This window comes from Aspergillus ibericus, assembly GCF_003184845.1.
Source record: "Aspergillus ibericus CBS 121593 unplaced genomic scaffold BO80scaffold_45, whole genome shotgun sequence".
In the NCBI taxonomy this organism is placed as follows: Eukaryota; Fungi; Ascomycota; class Eurotiomycetes; order Eurotiales; family Aspergillaceae; genus Aspergillus; species Aspergillus ibericus.
The window spans coordinates 206469-224658 of NW_020292143.1; the positions used below are offsets into that span (position 1 = coordinate 206469).

The 18190-nt window shown below is 51.8% G+C and overlaps 7 protein-coding genes across 7 annotated transcripts; 2 read left to right on the forward strand and 5 right to left on the reverse strand.

Annotated features, from left to right (window-relative positions):
- Positions 1-520: 520 nt before the first annotated feature.
- On the reverse strand, positions 521-1651 carry BO80DRAFT_363982 (uncharacterized protein; the record flags this gene model as incomplete). The annotated part of the gene is made up of 6 exons (XM_025716127.1): positions 521-659; positions 708-738; positions 785-852; positions 899-1019; positions 1067-1442; positions 1493-1651. The coding sequence occupies 6 exons, from the start codon at positions 1649-1651 to the stop codon at positions 521-523; spliced, it is 894 nt and encodes a 297-aa protein (XP_025571759.1).
- A 243-nt stretch (positions 1652-1894) lies between these two features.
- Positions 1895-4167, reverse strand: BO80DRAFT_193067 (GIY-YIG nuclease family protein). Its single transcript, XM_025714129.1, has one exon. It carries the CDS (start codon positions 3796-3798, stop codon positions 2230-2232), a length of 1569 nt encoding a protein of 522 aa, XP_025571760.1. The 5' UTR covers positions 3799-4167; the 3' UTR covers positions 1895-2229.
- Positions 4168-5004: 837 nt separating this feature from the next.
- On the forward strand, positions 5005-5172 carry BO80DRAFT_322538 (uncharacterized protein; the record flags this gene model as incomplete). The annotated part of the gene is made up of 1 exon (XM_025715147.1): positions 5005-5172. A coding segment is annotated over one exon (168 nt), but the record flags the coding sequence as incomplete, so codon positions are not given.
- Positions 5173-5526: 354 nt separating this feature from the next.
- Positions 5527-7506, reverse strand: BO80DRAFT_364108 (acyl-CoA oxidase; the record flags this gene model as incomplete). Its single annotated transcript, XM_025716136.1, has 7 exons — positions 5527-6044; positions 6097-6151; positions 6210-6729; positions 6777-6926; positions 6972-7091; positions 7142-7340; positions 7386-7506. 7 exons carry the CDS (start codon positions 7504-7506, stop codon positions 5527-5529), a joined length of 1683 nt encoding a protein of 560 aa, XP_025571762.1.
- A 2468-nt stretch (positions 7507-9974) lies between these two features.
- Positions 9975-12026, reverse strand: BO80DRAFT_428279 (phosphotransferase family protein; the record flags this gene model as incomplete). Its single annotated transcript, XM_025720215.1, has 4 exons — positions 11870-12026; positions 11524-11819; positions 11117-11471; positions 9975-11054 (listed from the first exon to the last, which is right to left on the reverse strand). Coding segments are annotated over exons 1-4 (1631 nt in total), but the record flags the coding sequence as incomplete, so codon positions are not given.
- Positions 12027-12657: 631 nt separating this feature from the next.
- BO80DRAFT_428280 (gamma-glutamylcyclotransferase family protein) lies at positions 12658-13586 on the forward strand. Its single transcript, XM_025720216.1, has one exon. The coding sequence runs from the start codon at positions 12677-12679 to the stop codon at positions 13478-13480; it is 804 nt and encodes a 267-aa protein (XP_025571764.1). The 5' UTR covers positions 12658-12676; the 3' UTR covers positions 13481-13586.
- A 475-nt stretch (positions 13587-14061) lies between these two features.
- BO80DRAFT_428281 (putative importin beta-4 subunit) lies at positions 14062-18059 on the reverse strand. Its single transcript, XM_025720217.1, has 3 exons — positions 17778-18059; positions 15400-17725; positions 14062-15197 (listed from the first exon to the last, which is right to left on the reverse strand). The coding sequence occupies exons 1-3, from the start codon at positions 17821-17823 to the stop codon at positions 14285-14287; spliced, it is 3285 nt and encodes a 1094-aa protein (XP_025571765.1). The 5' UTR covers positions 17824-18059; the 3' UTR covers positions 14062-14284.
- Positions 18060-18190: the final 131 nt, after the last annotated feature.

The following is an 18190-nucleotide window of genomic DNA, read 5'->3' on the forward strand; positions in this document are numbered from 1 at the left end:
TTGGATGCAGAGAGGATTGGGAGAGAGGGGGAGGATACGGTATTTATAAATGTGGGAGGTGCTGTACATTTCCTAGTACCATTGATAGGGCTCTCTGGTGAAAGGAGAATGGGAATGGCTTGAGCAGAAGTGAGGCTAGGGTTGCTCGAATAATTACAGGGAAGTACGGGCTTTATCCAGGGAGAAAGAGGAATGGCGTCTTGAATGAATGTGGTCGATGATCCGAGAGGGAATCGTTGCATGAAAATGGACTGGCTTCGTGAATGATATCGGAGAGCGATTTGGCGCATAACCCTAAATTGGACCCTTTCAAACCCAGGCTAGGTCGTCAATAGGAGCCGTTGTATTCTCTCGGTGGCCTATAGCTAGGTGTAGATTAATATAATACCATTCTTTGAATACCGTATTAGCCAGTAGAATAGAGAAACGCCTTCGCTCTGGGCTACACATCGTGATCCACACGTAGCTACTCCCTGAAACTCATCTGATAAAGGGATACTTCAGCTACAAGGTAACGTATTTACTTCACCTCCTGTTCCCGCGGACGGATTTGCTCAACAAGCGAGCCCAACCGGATCGAACCCCGGCGATAAATGTGCCTGAAGAAGACTTTCGTAGGTGGGATACAGCTGACAATAAAGACCACCCACATTTCGGTCCTATGAGCTGTTAATTCGCGATTTGGCATGTAGAGAAAGGGTACGCACTGGTTCCATACAATAACCGTGCCAAGTTGCTCTATGCTACGGTTAGCTGGTGTCGCTCATAGACGGACTGGACGCACCAGTGGGATCATTGATCCTTGTTAAGATTGTTAATTGAACTGTCTTCACAATCGCACAAGCACCTGCGCTATACTGAGTCAGTATAACCTTTTGGAGAGGTATACATGGCATACATTATACCACAACCCATCAGCGCGCAGAGACCGATACGAGTTAGAATGGAAAAAGCCTGTACCCGCGCAAGGATAGTCATCGGGTACAATGCCAGCAGGAAGTCACAAAAAGCGGACCAAGCTATCAGGTCAGATCGAGCCCATTAGTCAAGGTTCACGAGAACTTACGTCCTTGTATATAGCCAAAGATTTGGATCCGAGTCCGCCAAGGACAGCCCCCCTTTGCATATGCCTCCCAGAGTAACCTCCTCGGGGAGCATTGGAGCATCATCAGAATCGCGGCGATGCAGTTCACGATGAGATTGCTCCCCGCCAGGGACCACAAAAAGATCGACCGGGCTTTGGTATGATAGCCTTGAATTTGCTCGAGGAATGCGACCATGGTAAGCTTCCCTAAGCCGATTGCAACAAGGGCCAGCAGCTGATTAATCCAACCATAGAGCAGCGCCATCTTGCTGTCGTTGAAGCTGAGCAAGGTCTGGGGAAGGCCAAGGCCGTATGAGGCTCCCAGGGTGAGCATTACCATGCTTGCAGCTCCAAGGATCTGCGATTCTCGCATGAGTAGGTCTTCAAGAAAGTTAGGAGGAAACTCACAAATGTGGCAATGGCTAGATACACATCCGTTGCAATCTTGTGGACCAATCTCGAGGCAGCGAAGCATCTAGCAGCCATTAGAATGATGCCCAGGCCAAACTCGACCCAGGTAATGATAAAGAATGGCTGGCCATAGCCGTCCGGTTGATCACCGCTCATTGACTGTTAATTGGAATGTTCCTCCCACGGCACAGTCGTTGCATTCTGGTATCAGCATGAGCTGCTCGCAAGTCGCGGGTGGCCAATGTGGATAGCGATGGCATTGCTTGCGTACATCTGTTACTCAGTAGGACCGTCTGGAGTAGAAAGTACAGACTTGATGCTCAGCCCAGTGGACGAGTTGAGTTTGCTGAAGACGCCCAGAAAGTCAGTGGACGGATGGTCAGGTGACAGTCCACTACGTCAGCCCAGGCTTGAGAAAAGGATCTGAGATCACGAAACTCAATTTGAGCGACAGGAAACCTTGTTGATGATCACCTTGCCGACTGACCCGATGGCAATCCTGATACCCCATGGGTGATGGCCTCGTGCATCTAGGCGTACCCGTCGTCCAATGAATGTCCTGTCTCCAACTACCATACAAGTTACTAGCATGAGCGCATGCCCTCAGTGCCCACACATTCATATCTGCAACGCATGTTGGCTACCCGCATTGTAATACCTGATCTTATTGAAATCATCTCCATGTGGTATGTTGCTTGGCACTTCTACAAGATCCAAAACCGAGGACGAGCCTTTCAGTGAATGTCGCTTTTTCGTCTTCTGGTCTTCTGTTTCTGATCCACAGTGAGTCTCGAGCCCGCCCCTTGAGGTATCATGAAAGGGTTGGGCAGAGTTTGCTGGCCAAGGATGCTTAGGTCCAGACGAAGCTGTGGGGTGATGCTGCGTCCCTTATTTGAGTCACTGGGGCTTTTGGAACCTTTGGTGTCATCTTCCGGAGATTGTTTGGACAGCTTTCTCTTCTTCCCACGACCAGAATAGTGGCTGTCGCTGCTCGAGTTCGTACGTGTCATAGGCAGTTGCCTTGGTGTCGATGGGGCCTTTTTGCTCAGGCTCGATGGACCCTGGAGACTCTCCAAGCTCCCGCGATGGGAATGATAGCAGAAAAGCAAGCATATGCATATCGTAAAGTCGAGAATGGTCTTGAAAGAGACGCCATGTCCCTGCAAAAGAACAAGGAGCACCGGCACAAACAGTCTGCCGCCTATAATGCCCAGGAGGCATGTAGGCACTAGTGAGCGCTGTCCTAGAGTCCTCATATAAGTTTGGCAGGAGTACCCAGCTTTCTCGAGAATCGTTGGCTGTGTCCACCGTTTCCATCCTGCGCGCAGGCACGCTTGACAAGCAAAAGGCTTGGACTCTTGACGCGAACACCTGTTCCCATGGCAGTTGAAATATGTGAGCGCATTTCTATTCGTGGTGAACGTCTCCAGTCGTTCCACCCAGAAAGGTTTCAACCTATTCTTCTTGTCATACGGCTCGTAGTTAACGAACCAGCGCGACCAGCGCTCCAGAACCTCAGAGGCAGTTGCATTGGAGCCACGAAAGTATTCTCGATGTTTGGTACTGCAGGCACAATTGGGGTCATGTCTCAAGTTTTTGAGCTCACTGTGAGCAAGCCTTTCTAGTCGTTTATACTGCCAGATCGGCATCTTTGGCTCCGGAATCAGCTCCCAGCCGATATGCTTGCATTGGTTCTGAAGTTCTTTTTCGCGTACTTGTATCCGATCCGTAGAGCCGATTTTGAAATATTGACTCCCATCCTTACGGTCACGATAGACGTATGCGCATCCCATGTTCTCCTCTTTGTATTCTCTCGTCATTATGTTGCGAATTCCAAGGATAATATCCTCAGTCGTAAAAGGTGCATCGTCTTTCTTAAGGTCAAAATCCTGCTTTAGAGCGGTATCCTCAGGAAGGGATGCTGGTAGAGTTTCGCGAGCAGGCCCAATGTTAGAGTCTGCAACTTCGCAGGGTGGCAGTGATGGGGGCGGAGTGGCAGACAGTATTCGTTCCAAACAAACGACATTTTGATCTCCATTGGCAGCATTTCTCAAGTAGCGTTGTACTGTCATGTCACCCGACGAATTAGTGAGTCTATTCCCAGGTTGCGGAGACGAGGGTGCCCTTGTTATCGGTCTGAATTCGCGCCTTGCGATAGGCCTAGGAGAGGCCTTCGCATCTCTCGGATCGGCCACATCGTTAGGCGAAAGCGAGTCGACATCATGCCCACCATCGTCCAATGATGTGCACGGAGACGGTGAACTGGTTCGAGATGGTAAGGGTGTGAACATTTGAGAAGCCATAGATTTGTATCGGGGCGCGAACTTTAGACAACTTCAACATGGCCATTTCAAGCGGGGCTTGGTGGATTTGATATAGACAGCTACGACAGGGATCAGTAGGCTAATTTCGAATATCAGGCTCCCTCATGAGGTATGCGGAGTACGAAAGTGGTGTTCTCATGCGGCTGTGCTTCGGCCTATTTCTCACCTGCACCATTAGGACCACAAGGCTAGCCACTTCCCTCGTCCGGTGTTGCACGAACGGTGCGTGTGGCCTTGAGCATGCATTAATGGCGACGCTATGCAGTAGTTGAGACGTTGGTGGCATTAGCGCGGAGCCTGTTAATTGCTATTTTTAGATCATGGGCGCTTAAGCGGGGCTTATCTCTGGACGATAAGGCTAATACTAGTACTCTCAGTTAGTGCCTGTCGTGACAGTCGAAAACTGGTAATCGCATCGTTGGGTGTAATTTCACGTCAAATTGCATGAAGCTTTTGGACAAGAGATGCTCCATGTGGCACTTCCAGCCAACAGAGCTCGCGGATGCATAGTAAATGCCCATATGCTATTGAGTATGCGCGGAAGGTATTGGGTATAGATAGGCCAGGCTGAACGATCTCTTCGTGTCCTGTGACGCTAATGACTCGTTTGAAGCAACAATTGTGGCTGGGCAAGGATTCTAACCTATCAGTGCTTAGTCTAGACCATCGACGAGGCGCTAGTCCGGGTATCATCCCGCTATCTGTTAGCTGCCTGGGTCATGTGCAAGGCAGAAAAGGTGGAGGGGAGCAGCTGCAACTGCAGCCTGCATCGGAGATATCGGGGGCAATGTCGTGTTTCTGCCGAGTTTGCGCATAAGCCTCGCTGTAGATTAATGAGCCCACGTGGAACCATATAACAATGGATGATCGACAGAAGCTGAAATCTGAAGGCTGAAAGGAAGTTATAATTTTCGATCAGAAATGTTTGATCCAAGTAAACGGCATGGAATGAGACATTTAAATACAGATCGTCAATCGTGATAGCTATCCCTCTCGTTGACATCATCAGCCCAATCATATTCCAGTATGTGCTAGTCAATGCCATATGCGTCGTTAAATCTTTCAGCGTCCTCGGGGAACTTAGACGCTGCGGGAATGTATCTGTGTGACAAGGCCATTCTAGGAGTCAATCATGGGTTAGTAACGGTCATGGTAAAAGCGATATAGGTTGAGATATGGACATACCACATTACAGTGCAAATGCAGCAATCACATTCCTCATCACCGCAATCGCAGCCGAAGCAAGGCTTGGACACCGTCTTGATGGGTTTCTTGATGGAAGAGCCTGAGCTGGAGGATGGAAGGATAAAGTTGACAGGAGAGGAGATGGAGGATGCTGCCATGGCGAAATTCGGGATAAAAAAAGGTATGCTGCCTGCTTACTACGTGTTTAGAAAGAAATGAGCTAGTGCACTAGAATAAAAGAAATTGGTTGAACGATCAGGCACAAGGACGAGAACCAGAGATGGAGAAAGTCGAAGAAGAAGTAGACCAGCGGTCGGCAGGGGCCAACGACGTCACCGGCCACCTCAGATACCACTAGCCAGAATCGGTTAGTGTCAGGGTCTCGCGCAAACAATACAAACAATGCCATCCTCCATCCTCCATCCTCCATCCTCCATCCTCCATCCTCCATCCTCCATCCTCCATCCTCCATCCTCCATCCACTTCCACTTCTCTTGATAATTTGGATTACTATACACACTCTCACAGCTTCGCTGCTCGAAAGCCTCCATCGGAGTCGATGTCTCTAGGAAATACTGGGGATGCATTGACAAAGGCATCCCATCGGGAGGAAGAAATCATCGGGGCGGTGCAGTATGGCTCAATACCCAACCCATCCAAATGCTGGTCAAGCTGCGACATCACGGTGTCGCATGCTCGGCGCTCCATTTCAAACTGAGCTGCTCGACTGAGCTTCAGCTGCTCCACATACCAACTAGAGTCGCTCTTTACTGCCCCAGCTTCGTACAGTGCCAAAAGGTCCGAGTCGACCCTCCGGTCGATGGCTGCCTCGTATGCCATCCGTTGGCCAATAGCCAGAAGCATCGGACGACACCTGGGTAGGATATAGTGGTTGAACTCTGTACTCCGATGCCCTTTGATTCTTTCGAGGAGCCTCTTCAGCTCCGCAGTCAATCCAGCCTCGTGCCGTGCCAGAAGAGAGCCAGGCCTTTTGGCATCGGGGACCTTGTACCGGCCAAGGAGCAACTCGGTGGCAGCGCCTACGGAAGAATCAGCAGATATACAACTCATGCGAGGCATGTAGTATCTCACGGATCGAAAGAACCAAGGTTTCTCCCTCTGCCGTGGTAGAATCCCGACAGATGGACTGAATGGGATGTATTACTTGTGTGCACAGGCTACACATGGGAGGAAACCGGACATACCTCTATTTTCAAGAGATTATTGTCGGGGAACACCCCTCGGGCACCGCTTCTCTCGATCAATTGAAATAAACTGTCACGTCCATTCTGAAGAGCGACCACCTTGAAGATCACGCTGAGCGCATGTTTGGCCCCGGGGCCGATCGCAGAAGACTTATGGTACTCGATCGCCCAATCTGCAAACCGTTCCAACACTGCAGCCCCCGCCAAAGCATGGGCAATTGGGAGCTGTTGGGTTCGAAAGGTTAAAATTGGGACTCTTTCTCCGTGCAGTCCTGCCTGGACTGTGCGTTGCTGGCTGTACTTTCCCACGATAAAAGCAGCAGCCTTCAGAAAGGGTATTACCCACAGACTGATGATCAGTGCTCCGATGTTCAGGCGGTGAATCGAGGCGAGATACTGATCGCGCAGGTTGGTAGGTTTCGCCACGTCTCCTATCACGGCGGTGGGCGGGAGATGGACGTGATCGAAGGACGTAAGGTCGTGGTTGAGCGCCCTTCCAGACCCAGTGTCGGGAAGGCGCCTAACCGGATTAACTTTCAAGCCTGACGCGCCTGCTGTTGGACTTACCAAGCTTTGATCCCTTGATGCATTTGCCGCCCATTGTTAAGTGGAACTATAAACGCACGGATCCCTCGGTTCTCGCCGTCCACGAAGAGATGTGCGAAAACAAGCGCAATGCGTGGTAGTCCTGCCACGGGGGCAGACGGTGGCATGAACCTGTCACTTAGCCAATATTCTTGTGGGATAATGATGGTGTCATACTTTCTTGCGGCAGGGGTCGGGGTATCCAGGATGAAGCTGCCATCGGGCTGCCGAATGGCAATGGTTTCGATATTCCTCGCATCGCAACCGTGTCCGACTTCTGTGAGCATAAAACTGCCACTGCAAAGGACGTATCAGCGATGCCTTCATGTGACCGACAGGGAGCATACACCACATCAAAGTGCAAGATCTGTTTCATCAATGGCTCCAGGTCTGGGCGTTTGGGCAGATAGGAGGCAATGGTTCCTCCGATCAGATTAAAGTGTATGGTGAAGATGGTCTGGGCGACTGGGTCGCGGACAACAAGGCCATCTGTGTGGGCACGACGGTACTTTGGGGTCAAGTGAATAATGTCATCCACAGTCAGTCCTGGCTACGGTTAGCATGACGAGTACCCTGCGGCTGGAGAGTTACTCCAATATCTAGCCATGGCCCTGGCTCGGTGATATGATCGTTCCAGGTGCGCTTCCCGCGGACCATTCTCATAGCGGTGTTTGAAGAGATCGGAAGATAGAAGGTCGACTGTAGACTCCATGGTGATTGGACTAGAACATTCGGACAGAACTCTTAAATATGAGCATTTGAAAGGTGCTCCCACTCCCCGAAAGAGACGTGTCTGGCTTAAAAGGCTTCTATTGCACCATTACAAGCCGGTCAGTGTCTAGTCCGGAGCTTCCATCATATGGAGGTGGCCATGGATCCGAGCCAGCAGACATGGATGAGCTACCAAGGTCAAATTGGTTGAGACCTGCTTTAGAGTTTATCTATTCCAGACCTACAGCCTTCAAGCAAGGAAGCCTTCGCTTTGGCGAGCTTAGATCCAGGTAAGCTTTAAGCCAGGGTGGTCTAACCAAACTCTGCCGTCACAGCTAAACCTACCCGAACCCAGATACCCATAGTGACTTTACCAGAGATTAGGTCCGTGCAACAACTACTTCAGTCACATACTGGGATAGACGCACTACCCTTCAGGTTCTCACAAACCAAGCCTATAGTTTAATTTCAGCGCACAACATTGGACCAGTAGCTGATATTGACGCACTGGCCAAAGATTCCATGTCTATCAACGGTAGTAATCACAAGACCATATGCTGATAATCTTTACCCGAAGTGGCCCATCTAGAACAGCCACAGAGTCATTTGCTCGATGCCAGACTCAAACTAATGCCAATTGCGATCTAAACTACAAGAACGCCAAGAAAGTCCCTGCTTTCTTGTTAAGCTAACCTTGGATCTCAGAAACCATCTAGTTAGCAGGGTAACCTTCGTCCCTGTAACACTTATAGTCATGACCAAAACACATAGGAATGACTGATAATGGTGCTTATTGGTACCGGTGTGTGATTTAGCATCAAGGAGTCTCTTAGGATTATTGACTCAGCGTACCAGATTAGCAACAGGCATACAGAAAGAGTGATTATCAATTATGTTTTATCAATGGCACCTACCCAGCTGGACTCCCTTCTCTAAAGACATCGATGTCTTCACTAGAGGACCACATTAAGATAATATATTCACCTAAGACATGAATCTAATGACTAGCTGTGAAGATGCCTTCCTCCATGATAATTATTCTCAAGGTGAATCCCAATTCGACCAGCTCATCTGCATAAAACCCATCCAACCTGCCAGTCCCAAATCCGCAACCACCTACAAGATTCCTTATTACGACTCATACTAGAGGTTCTACTCGTTGACATACAAAGACGGACCATTACCCAGATGAGACTTTACCAATTAACAAGGTGTAAAACTACCTACATACCTGGTTATTAAAAAATCCGTTCAGATGGATATCTGTGTCGGTCTATCGGACGGGAGAAGTAAAATATCTCGTGATGAAATCGATCGTACCACACCACTGTGTACCATCGTGATGAACCTCCCCAGAAGGGGAAAGATTGAATCCCTCTAGTGGCAATCCTCGCATCCGTAGGAAACAAGATGGAAATCAAAGCATGGAGTCTTTGTAAGTATGTATGCAGTCCCGATACTCGCATCGGTTTCAATATAGCCCTGACCTAATCAACTAACACACGGCTAAAGACCCGTACCGTCAAAAAGAAAAGCATATTTCCACGCAAGTGACCCGCAGACAAAACTAATCTCTGCATCGCTACTAACTATCGGGATCAAACCGCCCCCCATAATCATAACCAAGATAATTGAAGTAAACGTCAACAAACAGGCTGCGGTCATGGCCACTAATGCATCATCCGCGAATGTCTCTGCCCTCTGACCAACAAGCCAGTCTCGACAAGAACCACCAACCTTAGCCATCCACCTGAGTGACAAACAAGCCATCCAGCGCGAGAGGTCTTCATCGAATCACGACAGACAACACTCAGCTCTACGCCTTAGGTTCCTTAAGCACCGTTTCAAGTGTATTGGTTCAATTGGGCATTGAAACAACGCTTGCGCGAGTTGGCCCTGCTCAGGACGGGTAAAAGCGGCGAGGACTGTACGCTTGTATGGAATTGCGGTGGTGGGATCGTGGGATCGAGATATGTTTGGTAGTGCGGGGTGTATCACTGCGAGCATTATAAGGTTCATGTTCAGATATGTAGTAGTGGCATGGATATGCTGCCGTTATAAAGGGTAGGCGTATATTGGTACTAGAGGCTGTGGTAACGAGCCACTTTCTCTTTTGGGGAGGGAAAAAAGAAAAGATCGAGTAGCAGGGAGAGCCGGAATCGATGCTGAGTCTGTTTAGAGGATTAGATCTCGAGATGATTTCGATGAGATTTGACCTGCTGATGGGATATAGAGTAGCCCTAGTAGCTAGCTGGCTTGACAGGTATCATCTCGAGTGGTGCGGAGACCAGGGTATCTTTCATGCTGCGACGACTCGGTCGAACAGCTATGTGGTAAATGCTATCGGGACATTCTGTAATGTACTTGAGTGGTGATTTGGATAAGTTGTGCTAGAAGAGTGCGGCATGGTCCATGCCATAGAGACTTATGTAACTGCCACTGTTACTTTAAGGAGATGGGTTAAGGAGAATCGACAGCTCCTGGAGCAATTACCAAGACGCCTTACCAGCAACCATCACCCTATCCACGACGACTATACCCCTAACAATCCCCAGACAAGGATATCATTTCTATCCTACCCCCAAACCAACCGTATACCAAATATTCACTTATCCTCAAACGGCCATACCCTCTCCCACGTCACCCGTTCCTCCGCCGTCCTCGCCTCCCGATCCAGAAATCTCTCTTTCGCGACTCGCAGTCTCCGAACAACCTCTTCATAATCACCCGGCGACACCGCACCAGTCCATCCGGGATATACACCGATCTCCTCCAGGACTTGTGCTTTTCGCTCAACGTCCCGTTGCCACTTCGCATATGCGTCGCGGTGCATCTCCAGCTCACGATCCGTATACTTTAGTGGACATGGTACCCGCGGATTCCCGCGCTCATCTTCCCCGACGATCTGCTTCCATACATCGTCTGTCGTCACCTCAGTAAGAAGGTTCTGCACGTGCGGTTCTCCATCGTCAAATATCGAACCGATCAAACTGGATAATTCACACTGTAGGGTATCCCGGTACTTGAACGCATGGATCAGGTCCCTGGCCTCTTTGAACACCTGTGTCTCATAGTAAAGCCAGAATGTTTGGGAAAGATAGAGTTCCTTGGTCGCTTTTCTCTCCTGGGGACTGAGCTCATCGATATTTTCTGGGAGACGGGGCTGAACAAATCGCTCTGGCTTTGGGCCGTCATACTCGATGAGGGATGGATGGTGGGCAATCAGATACATTGGGTAAATCGGAACAGCTTGCCAGTCGATGATACTAGTTATTTGGGTGGGATTGGCTTGGTCGACGAAGATGTTGTCCGTGTGGAGATCATTGTGCCAGAGTATGCCTGCGTTGAGGCCCTTTTCTTTGGGAAGGATGTATTGGTGGATCTTAAGATAGTCGTTCAGGACGGATAGTTTGGCTGTTTTCGTTGGGCGATAACCGCCAGGCCCGTTGAAAATACCCTGCTGGCTATCTCTATGGAAATGTGAGAACCGTTTCAGGCAAGCGATTTCCCGTTGAGCCAACGCATTCATGGTGCTTTTCGTACTAGTCCCTAGGATGTGTGACGGATGATTAGCTTGGCCATAACCCAGCCTGAGGGACGGACTGGCGTACAGGGGCCTCGGTGGACGTCGAGCTCGCCTCTTCGGTCATCGAACCACGCTCGTCCTGTTGTCGGTCCGATCGCGAAGGCATCGTCGACCTTAATGCTTTCCGATTCTGAGACGTCCTGGCGAAGATATAGTGAGCCGTGTGATGAGAACGTCGCCCGCGCGAGCGTAGAAGTGATGGTGCCAATCTGCTTCACGATGGCTAGCTTGTCCCGCGACTTGAGGCTTTCCCACACCCGACCCAGCTCAATCCCTGGGGCCTTCTCCATGACAATGTACTCTGCCCCTAACTTACTCTGGTCCACTCGGGAGCAGTACGTGAGGATTTCTGGAACAGGTAGTTGAAGGTTCTCTCTGGCCTACAGGGAGGTCAGTATAGCCCAACCATTCGGGAGTCTACGGTGTTCGCACATATTGCATAGTAGCCACTTCTGACGCCGTCGTATAATGGCTTGGTCCTGCGTTGGGGTTGGGGATCTTGATGACCAATTCTCGGCCATCGCGCATGGTGACAAGGAAGGCCTTGTTGAAATTTCCTTCGGGTAATTTGGAGATATGGACGCAGGCTGCGTTGTGTCCCGCAGCGTCTTCTACAACCCGAACCAGGGCGTGCAGATCAAACGACACGTACCGGCTCTGGAGCTGCTGAGCTTCATTCCAGATCCATCGCTGAGCCGAGTAGGTGAAGAGGTCCTCCGGATTACAGTCTAGGGCGCCAGTGAGCGTGCATTCGTCACCGCGTGGGGAGGGAGAATACCGTAGACGTTGGTTTCGGAGCTTGGTCCTTGGGTGCCCATTGTGGACAGTGGGCGACATAAATGTAATGTATTTTTGTATGAATAGAGCGCCTTCCAAGCCCATCTAACGCCCGTGTGTTTTCGAAACCCCAAAGACATTTCCGGGATGTGTTCTGTGTGGCAGGAGGAGGACGGATTGAATGCGAGAGGAGGGATCCCGGGGGTGGGCGAGGGAGCCAATGCCGGGGCACGTGATGAGTCTGCCTGGAAGAAGTATGTGACGGTCCAGGTGGATGCACAGCAGGAGGCAACTGAGGAGAACATGGACAAGCTTCAGGATCAGATTGAGGCTGAGCTCGACAACATTGATGATAGTCTTTGACTTCCAGTCCCGATGATCAGGAGACAGCTAGCAGGAAAGATGTCTTCTTGCGCTCAGGCTTCATTTGCATGTATGGCTACGACTTACCGTTGGCTCAATCGCTTGGTGTTCGTATGTGAATTGTATGTGTTTCTTATGGGGATAAGATTGTTGGTCTTATCATGTTGTCCAGATGTCCCTCTCTAGCAACTCTTACAGCCCACGGCTTCAGCACCAGGCCACTGGGAATGCCTCAATATTACGTAGGGATGTCTGCATAGCAAACCATGGTTCTAAGCGAGACTCTGACTCCCCGTCTCGACTATGGAATTTCCTACCATCCATCATTATCCCAGTTGTCCACCCCCCACAAAATCGAAGCATCCGCAGCTATATACTGTTTCGGAAGAACACGCACCTTTGACACCTGGTGCAAGGACAGAAACGATCACTCCCTATCCTCAAGATGGACCTTCTCGCCGAGCTCGAGAATCTGGCCATCATGACCGAGCACGAGAACGACGAAGAGAGCCTCAGAACAGGCCCGTCTCAATACCAACCCGCTCCAGCTCCCCTCGATCTCTCCGCTCGAGACCAAAAGTCAACCTTCCTCGTCAAGCTTGAAGGGCCGTTGAATAGCCCAACCCACATCCAATCCCTCTCCAACTCCCTCACCACCCCCATCCTCAAATCCGCTGAAGGCATCGACGCCACCGCCCCCGCCACCTTCTGCCTCATCACCGGCCGCATGAAACTCGCCCTTCTCTCCGCCCTGGCGGGGAGTACTTTCTCGCCGACTTTTATTCGCGTTAACTTGGCTGTGAAAGATCTCTCCGAGTATAGCCGTGCTCCTACGCTGGGATGTGATGTCGACCCTACGCTTCCGCAGCATCGAGCATCCCATGCGGAGGTGTTCTATCCGATGCAGGACCAGTACCCGGTGTGGTATTTCTTCTATGGCACTCTGGCCGTGTCGGACAACCTGGCTGCCCGACTGGGTCTCAGCGAGATACCGATGCTGAGAAAGGCCTGGGTCAGGGGAGGCGTGCTGAGGACGTGGGGAGGTGGAAAGTATAAGGCGTTAATCGATGGCTCGGCTAATACACGCGTCGATGGATGGGCGTATGAGGTAGCCTCGGCGGATGAGGAAGAGATGCTGAGGTACTATGAGACGGACTATTATGAGGTCGTCCGGTGCGATATCCATGTGCAGGACGTTGCGGGGATCGTGAAGGGACTGGTGTTCAGATTTGTCCGGGGATGTGGATGAAGCCTAGTCTTGGTCTGCGTCGACATCCAATCGCACTTGTATGTTCTGGTCATCGGTATTGTTCTTACCAGAAAGAACATGCCCCATTTTCCCACAAGGTCTGACGCTCCATACCATCGGGGCAATTGCAGCACATGCGAGCATGTCACTTCGAAAAGCGCACTGCGTCGGCTGGGACATGGCCACATTGGATCCTAGGGGATACGAAAAGCAAACGGTGCCCTGCAGGATTGCCCTTTCCGGAAAGGTTCCATACCTCTGGAATGGCCCGTAATCCGTTGCATGTGACTTGTCCCCGTGGCGAGGATAGAAGGGAGTCTGGTCCCTCCAGGAATCCCCGCCTGACTTCGGCGAGGTCTATGAGTCCGGAGATGCCGGTTACAGGATCATTCTGAAACTGGTGCGGTGGGGTATCGGAATGGGGAAGACAGAGACCAATAGAGCTGGAGAGGACATAGAACGGTAGCCACCGATACCAGTATGCGCCAAGGTCTACATTCAGGTATTTTGCGCAGAGTACTCGCACAAGGATGCAGCAAGCGGAAGAGAAGCACTGAAACATCTAGGGTATTCATCTAGGGCATAAATGAACAGCAATCGCAATTCAATTGAACTCATAACATATATACACCACTTTTGATCATAATTCATAGCAGTCCGCCATATCTATCGCTGTGGGTTCATCGCGCTGTGGCTCCCCAGGGGTATCTTCTAACGTCGTCCATCAGAGTCCTCGGTGAGAGACCCGGTCTATCCATTAAGTAGTATTTGGTCATCAAGCGGTCATCATCGTGCGCCGCGGCTTCACAGCTGCTCGGCCCACGGGGCAGCACCAGGCTGCATCTGGTTCAGCCACTTGACCAGCTCGATGAGCTCGGCGCGGCGCTCCTCCTCGAGCTGGTCCTCGTCGCTGAGAACAGCCTGGAAGATGGGCAGGAGCTGGGGAGTGAGCTCGCGGACAGTGGGGTCCTCCCACTTGTACAGCTGACAGATCATGTGGTACAAGGGGTCGTTCTCCTCAAAGTCGTTCTTCAAGGGAAGAATGGTGAGCAGCACGGGGAGGACATCCTTGATGGGAACATTCTCGCGGTGACGGAGGATCATGCGGCTAAGGCAGCCAGTGGCGTTGTCCTGGAGGCGGGACACGTTCATGTGCAGGCACTGCTCCAGGCGGGTAAGGATGGTGGGGAACTCCTTGACAATCAGATCCTTGGCGTCGGAGTGCTCAACGAGACGGCCGACGGCGTAGGCAGCGTTGGAGCGAGTCTGGGAGTCCTCGTCACCGAGGCGGTGCAGAAGCAACTTCATGAACGTAGGGGTGAACTGGGTGACAGCAGAGCCCATGCCGTTGATGCACTCAGCGAGAACACCGACAGCAGTGGCACGCTCAAGAGCCTCAGTGCTGCCGGCATAGCGCAGAACAGTCTTCTCAAAGACCTTCCACAGCTCAGCGAAGCTGGGGCCAAGGGCGGAAGCCATGCCGGAGACAACGTCCAGACCGGTGTCGACGACAACCCAGTCGAACTCGGAGGTCTCCTCGCCGGCCTCGAGAGTCTCCTCTTCGGGGCCGAACTCCAGCTGGCAAGGGTGCTTCTTGGTGATGATGTCGGTGATCATCTGGATCACGTTGTGCAGGGTAGTCTCGTTGGAGATCAAAGAGGGACCGCAGTAGCGAAGGTTCTCAGCCATGTTGCGGTTGATGTCGGCGACGGTAGCCCTAGTATTCATCGTTAGCTGCTGAAAGCACAACACAATCATGTGATGAAAATAATGTGAAGAGTATTATCAGAAGGTTGTGAGTAATCGCGTGTCACATCATCCACGACTTTGCGTGTCGGAGTGAGCTGGGTAAAACGTGGTGCTCATCATATAATGGCCCGTGGGCATGCAATAGTAGAGAAGGAAAAAAGGATACATACCGATCATCTTCTTCGGTCCACATCTTGACGGTAGCGGTCATGAGGATCTCACCGAACTTCTGAACCTCCTTGGCGGGCTGGACCTGGAGAGGCAGACCAGGCTGCCACTTGGCCATCTGGCCGCTCTCCTCAGCAATGGAGTACAGCATAGCGTAAGAGCGGTGCAGGGTGCTGATGGTGCTCTTGCGCACACCTTCGTAGGGGTGCTCGGCAAGGGGCAGAACCATCTCGATAGTCTTCTCAAAGTAAGGCAGATAGGCGGACTTGGTGTGAGTGACAAGATCACCAATGACCTCGACAGCAATCTCCTTCTCAAGAGACAGAGGAGTGGTGGCAGTGATATCATCCCATCCATCCTCATCATCAAGGTCGACATCCTCGATATCGCCATCCTCACCGACCGGCTCGTCGTCCTCATCGGCATCGGCAACGCGAACCTTCTTGCCACCGATGGTGACCTCCTGGCCAATGAGGTCCTTGGCAGCCTCACCAAGGGAGACATCAAGGTCGGTCTCGTCCTGCTCGATGCAAGCGAAAAGACCCTTGACAACACCATCGAGGAAGGGAGCGAAAAGCTCGACGTAGACCTTGGACATGGCACCCCAGAAGATGTAAGTGCTCTCCTTGAGACGGGAGTGTCCCAGGTGGAGAGCCTCCTCGGTGGCACGCATCAGGGGCTCAACGTAGGGCTGGTAGCGCTCAGGTCCGGCGGCAGCGGCCATCTCTCCCATGGCATCAGTGACACTGGCACGCAGATCGAGTTCCTCCTCGCTGTCCTTCACGGTAGCGAACTCCTGGAGGAGGTGCATCGAGTCGTCGAAGAAGGGAAGGAAAGAGTCGCCGGCAGAAGAGGCCAGGGAGCCAAGGGCACCAGCAGCCAAGCCCTTGATGCGGAAGTCGGGGTGCTTGAACAAGTTGTGGAGGATGGGAACCAACTCGCCCTGGTAGGGAGCAACATCCTTCTCGTCGAGGCCGTCGACAACAGCGTCGATAGCGCTGATACCAGCCTTCATGATGTCGACGGTAGGACCGTCCTCCTCACCCTTGTACTCCTGCATGGCACTGGCCAGGTTCTGGAAAAGCAGAGGCATGAGTCTCTTGTGCTCCTGGCTGAGATCCTCGGCAAGGTCATCGGCCAAGCGAGCCACGGCGTGCAAGGACGCCTGGCGAACCTTGGGCTCGGAGTCAGCAAGAAGCTGGAGCACCATGGGGAAGATTTCGTGCATCTGAGTGCTGATGAAGTCGGGGGCACCCTCGACACACATGCCGAGAGCCATGATACCAGCGCGACGGTAGTCAGGATTGGTGTTGTTGAAGTACTGTCCGAGAGACTGGAGCAGAGGCACAACAACCTGGCTGGGAGGCAGGCTCTGGGCCAGGATATCAAGCAGACCAAGGGCAGAGCGGGCAGGGGTAATGTCATCGTCGGCAGGAGAAGCATCGCCGAGCTCGGTGACAACCTGCAGCGCCGTGCGGGTAAGCTGCTCGCCAATGCGCATACCCTGGATCTTCAGCTTGCGGTACTGAACGCACTGCATGAGGAAGCTGATGGCCTGGGTACGAACATCCTCCTCCTGCTCGGTGTTGCCGGCCAGCTCATTCATGAAGATAACCAGGTCCTTGAGATGGACGGTCAACAGAGCGGGATCACAGCCGAGAAGAGTCTGGAAGACCTCAAAGCCCTGCATGATACCGTCATCCTGCTCGCGGGTGATGACGTCCTTAAGGACGGCCACCATGGAGGGGATAAGGTTCTGGAAAGCCTTGACGGGAGCCATGTTCTCCTCCGAATCAAGGTACATGGCCAGCTTACTCAAGGCCATGAGGGTGTTCATGCGAACTTCCTCGCTCTCGGGGTCGCTGATGGTCTTGCTAAACAGCTGGAACAGCTCCTCGAACTTCTCCTCGAATCCATCACCAAGGGTCTCCAGGATAGTGAGGAGGATGTAGATGCTGACGGCACGCTCCTCCTTGTTGCCGGTGCTGGCAGCCTGGAGCAGGAAGTTGGGCAGATCGGCCCACTCGCCATCGTTCAGATCAATCTTGGCAATCGCAGAGATGACACGAGCGACCGAGTGGCGGACGAGAGACGAGCTCTCGCCAACAGCAGCACGCAGCAACTGTTCACGGATCTGGGGCTTCTGGCTGGCTTGGACGGACACCCAGTGCTTGACCACCAACGTGCGACTCTCGACAGCGGCGAGCTGTCTCAGATTCGGGTCTTCATGGCCAGTGGCAATCTGGATGAGCAGAACGAGGGACTCGGGGTTCTTGTAGAACTCGCGCTGCAGGACGCCGGTCGCTTCCTTAACGTTACCCTGGGAGGCTAGTGCTGTTAGTTGACTGCTCTTTTCATTTCAGAAAATGTGGGGACTCACGATTCAGCACAATCTGCAGCTGCTGCAAAAACCGTTGTTGATCCATGATGGACTAAACAACTCCTCTTTCCTCAACAAAGTTTCGTGTAAACAGTGGGCACACCAGTTCCTCCTGTGAAGAAGGTCCTGGAACGAAATGAGCTGTCTGCGCAAAGACAGGCAGCTCAAAGGGTATCACAAAAACAAAAAGGTCACAAAGAAAGAGAGAAACAGAAAGGAAAGAGAGTGTTAAAAAGGAGGAAGAGGAGAAGAAGAGAAAGGAGGAGGAAGAAAAAAAAAAAAGATGGAGGGGAAGAAGAAGGGAAAAGAAAAAAAAAAATTATGCTCGGGTGGGCTGCTTTATGGAGATACCCATGTAGCCTGTTGGGGTTTAGTCGTATTTGGAAGTGCTCGGGACCTCCAATCAGGGGGCG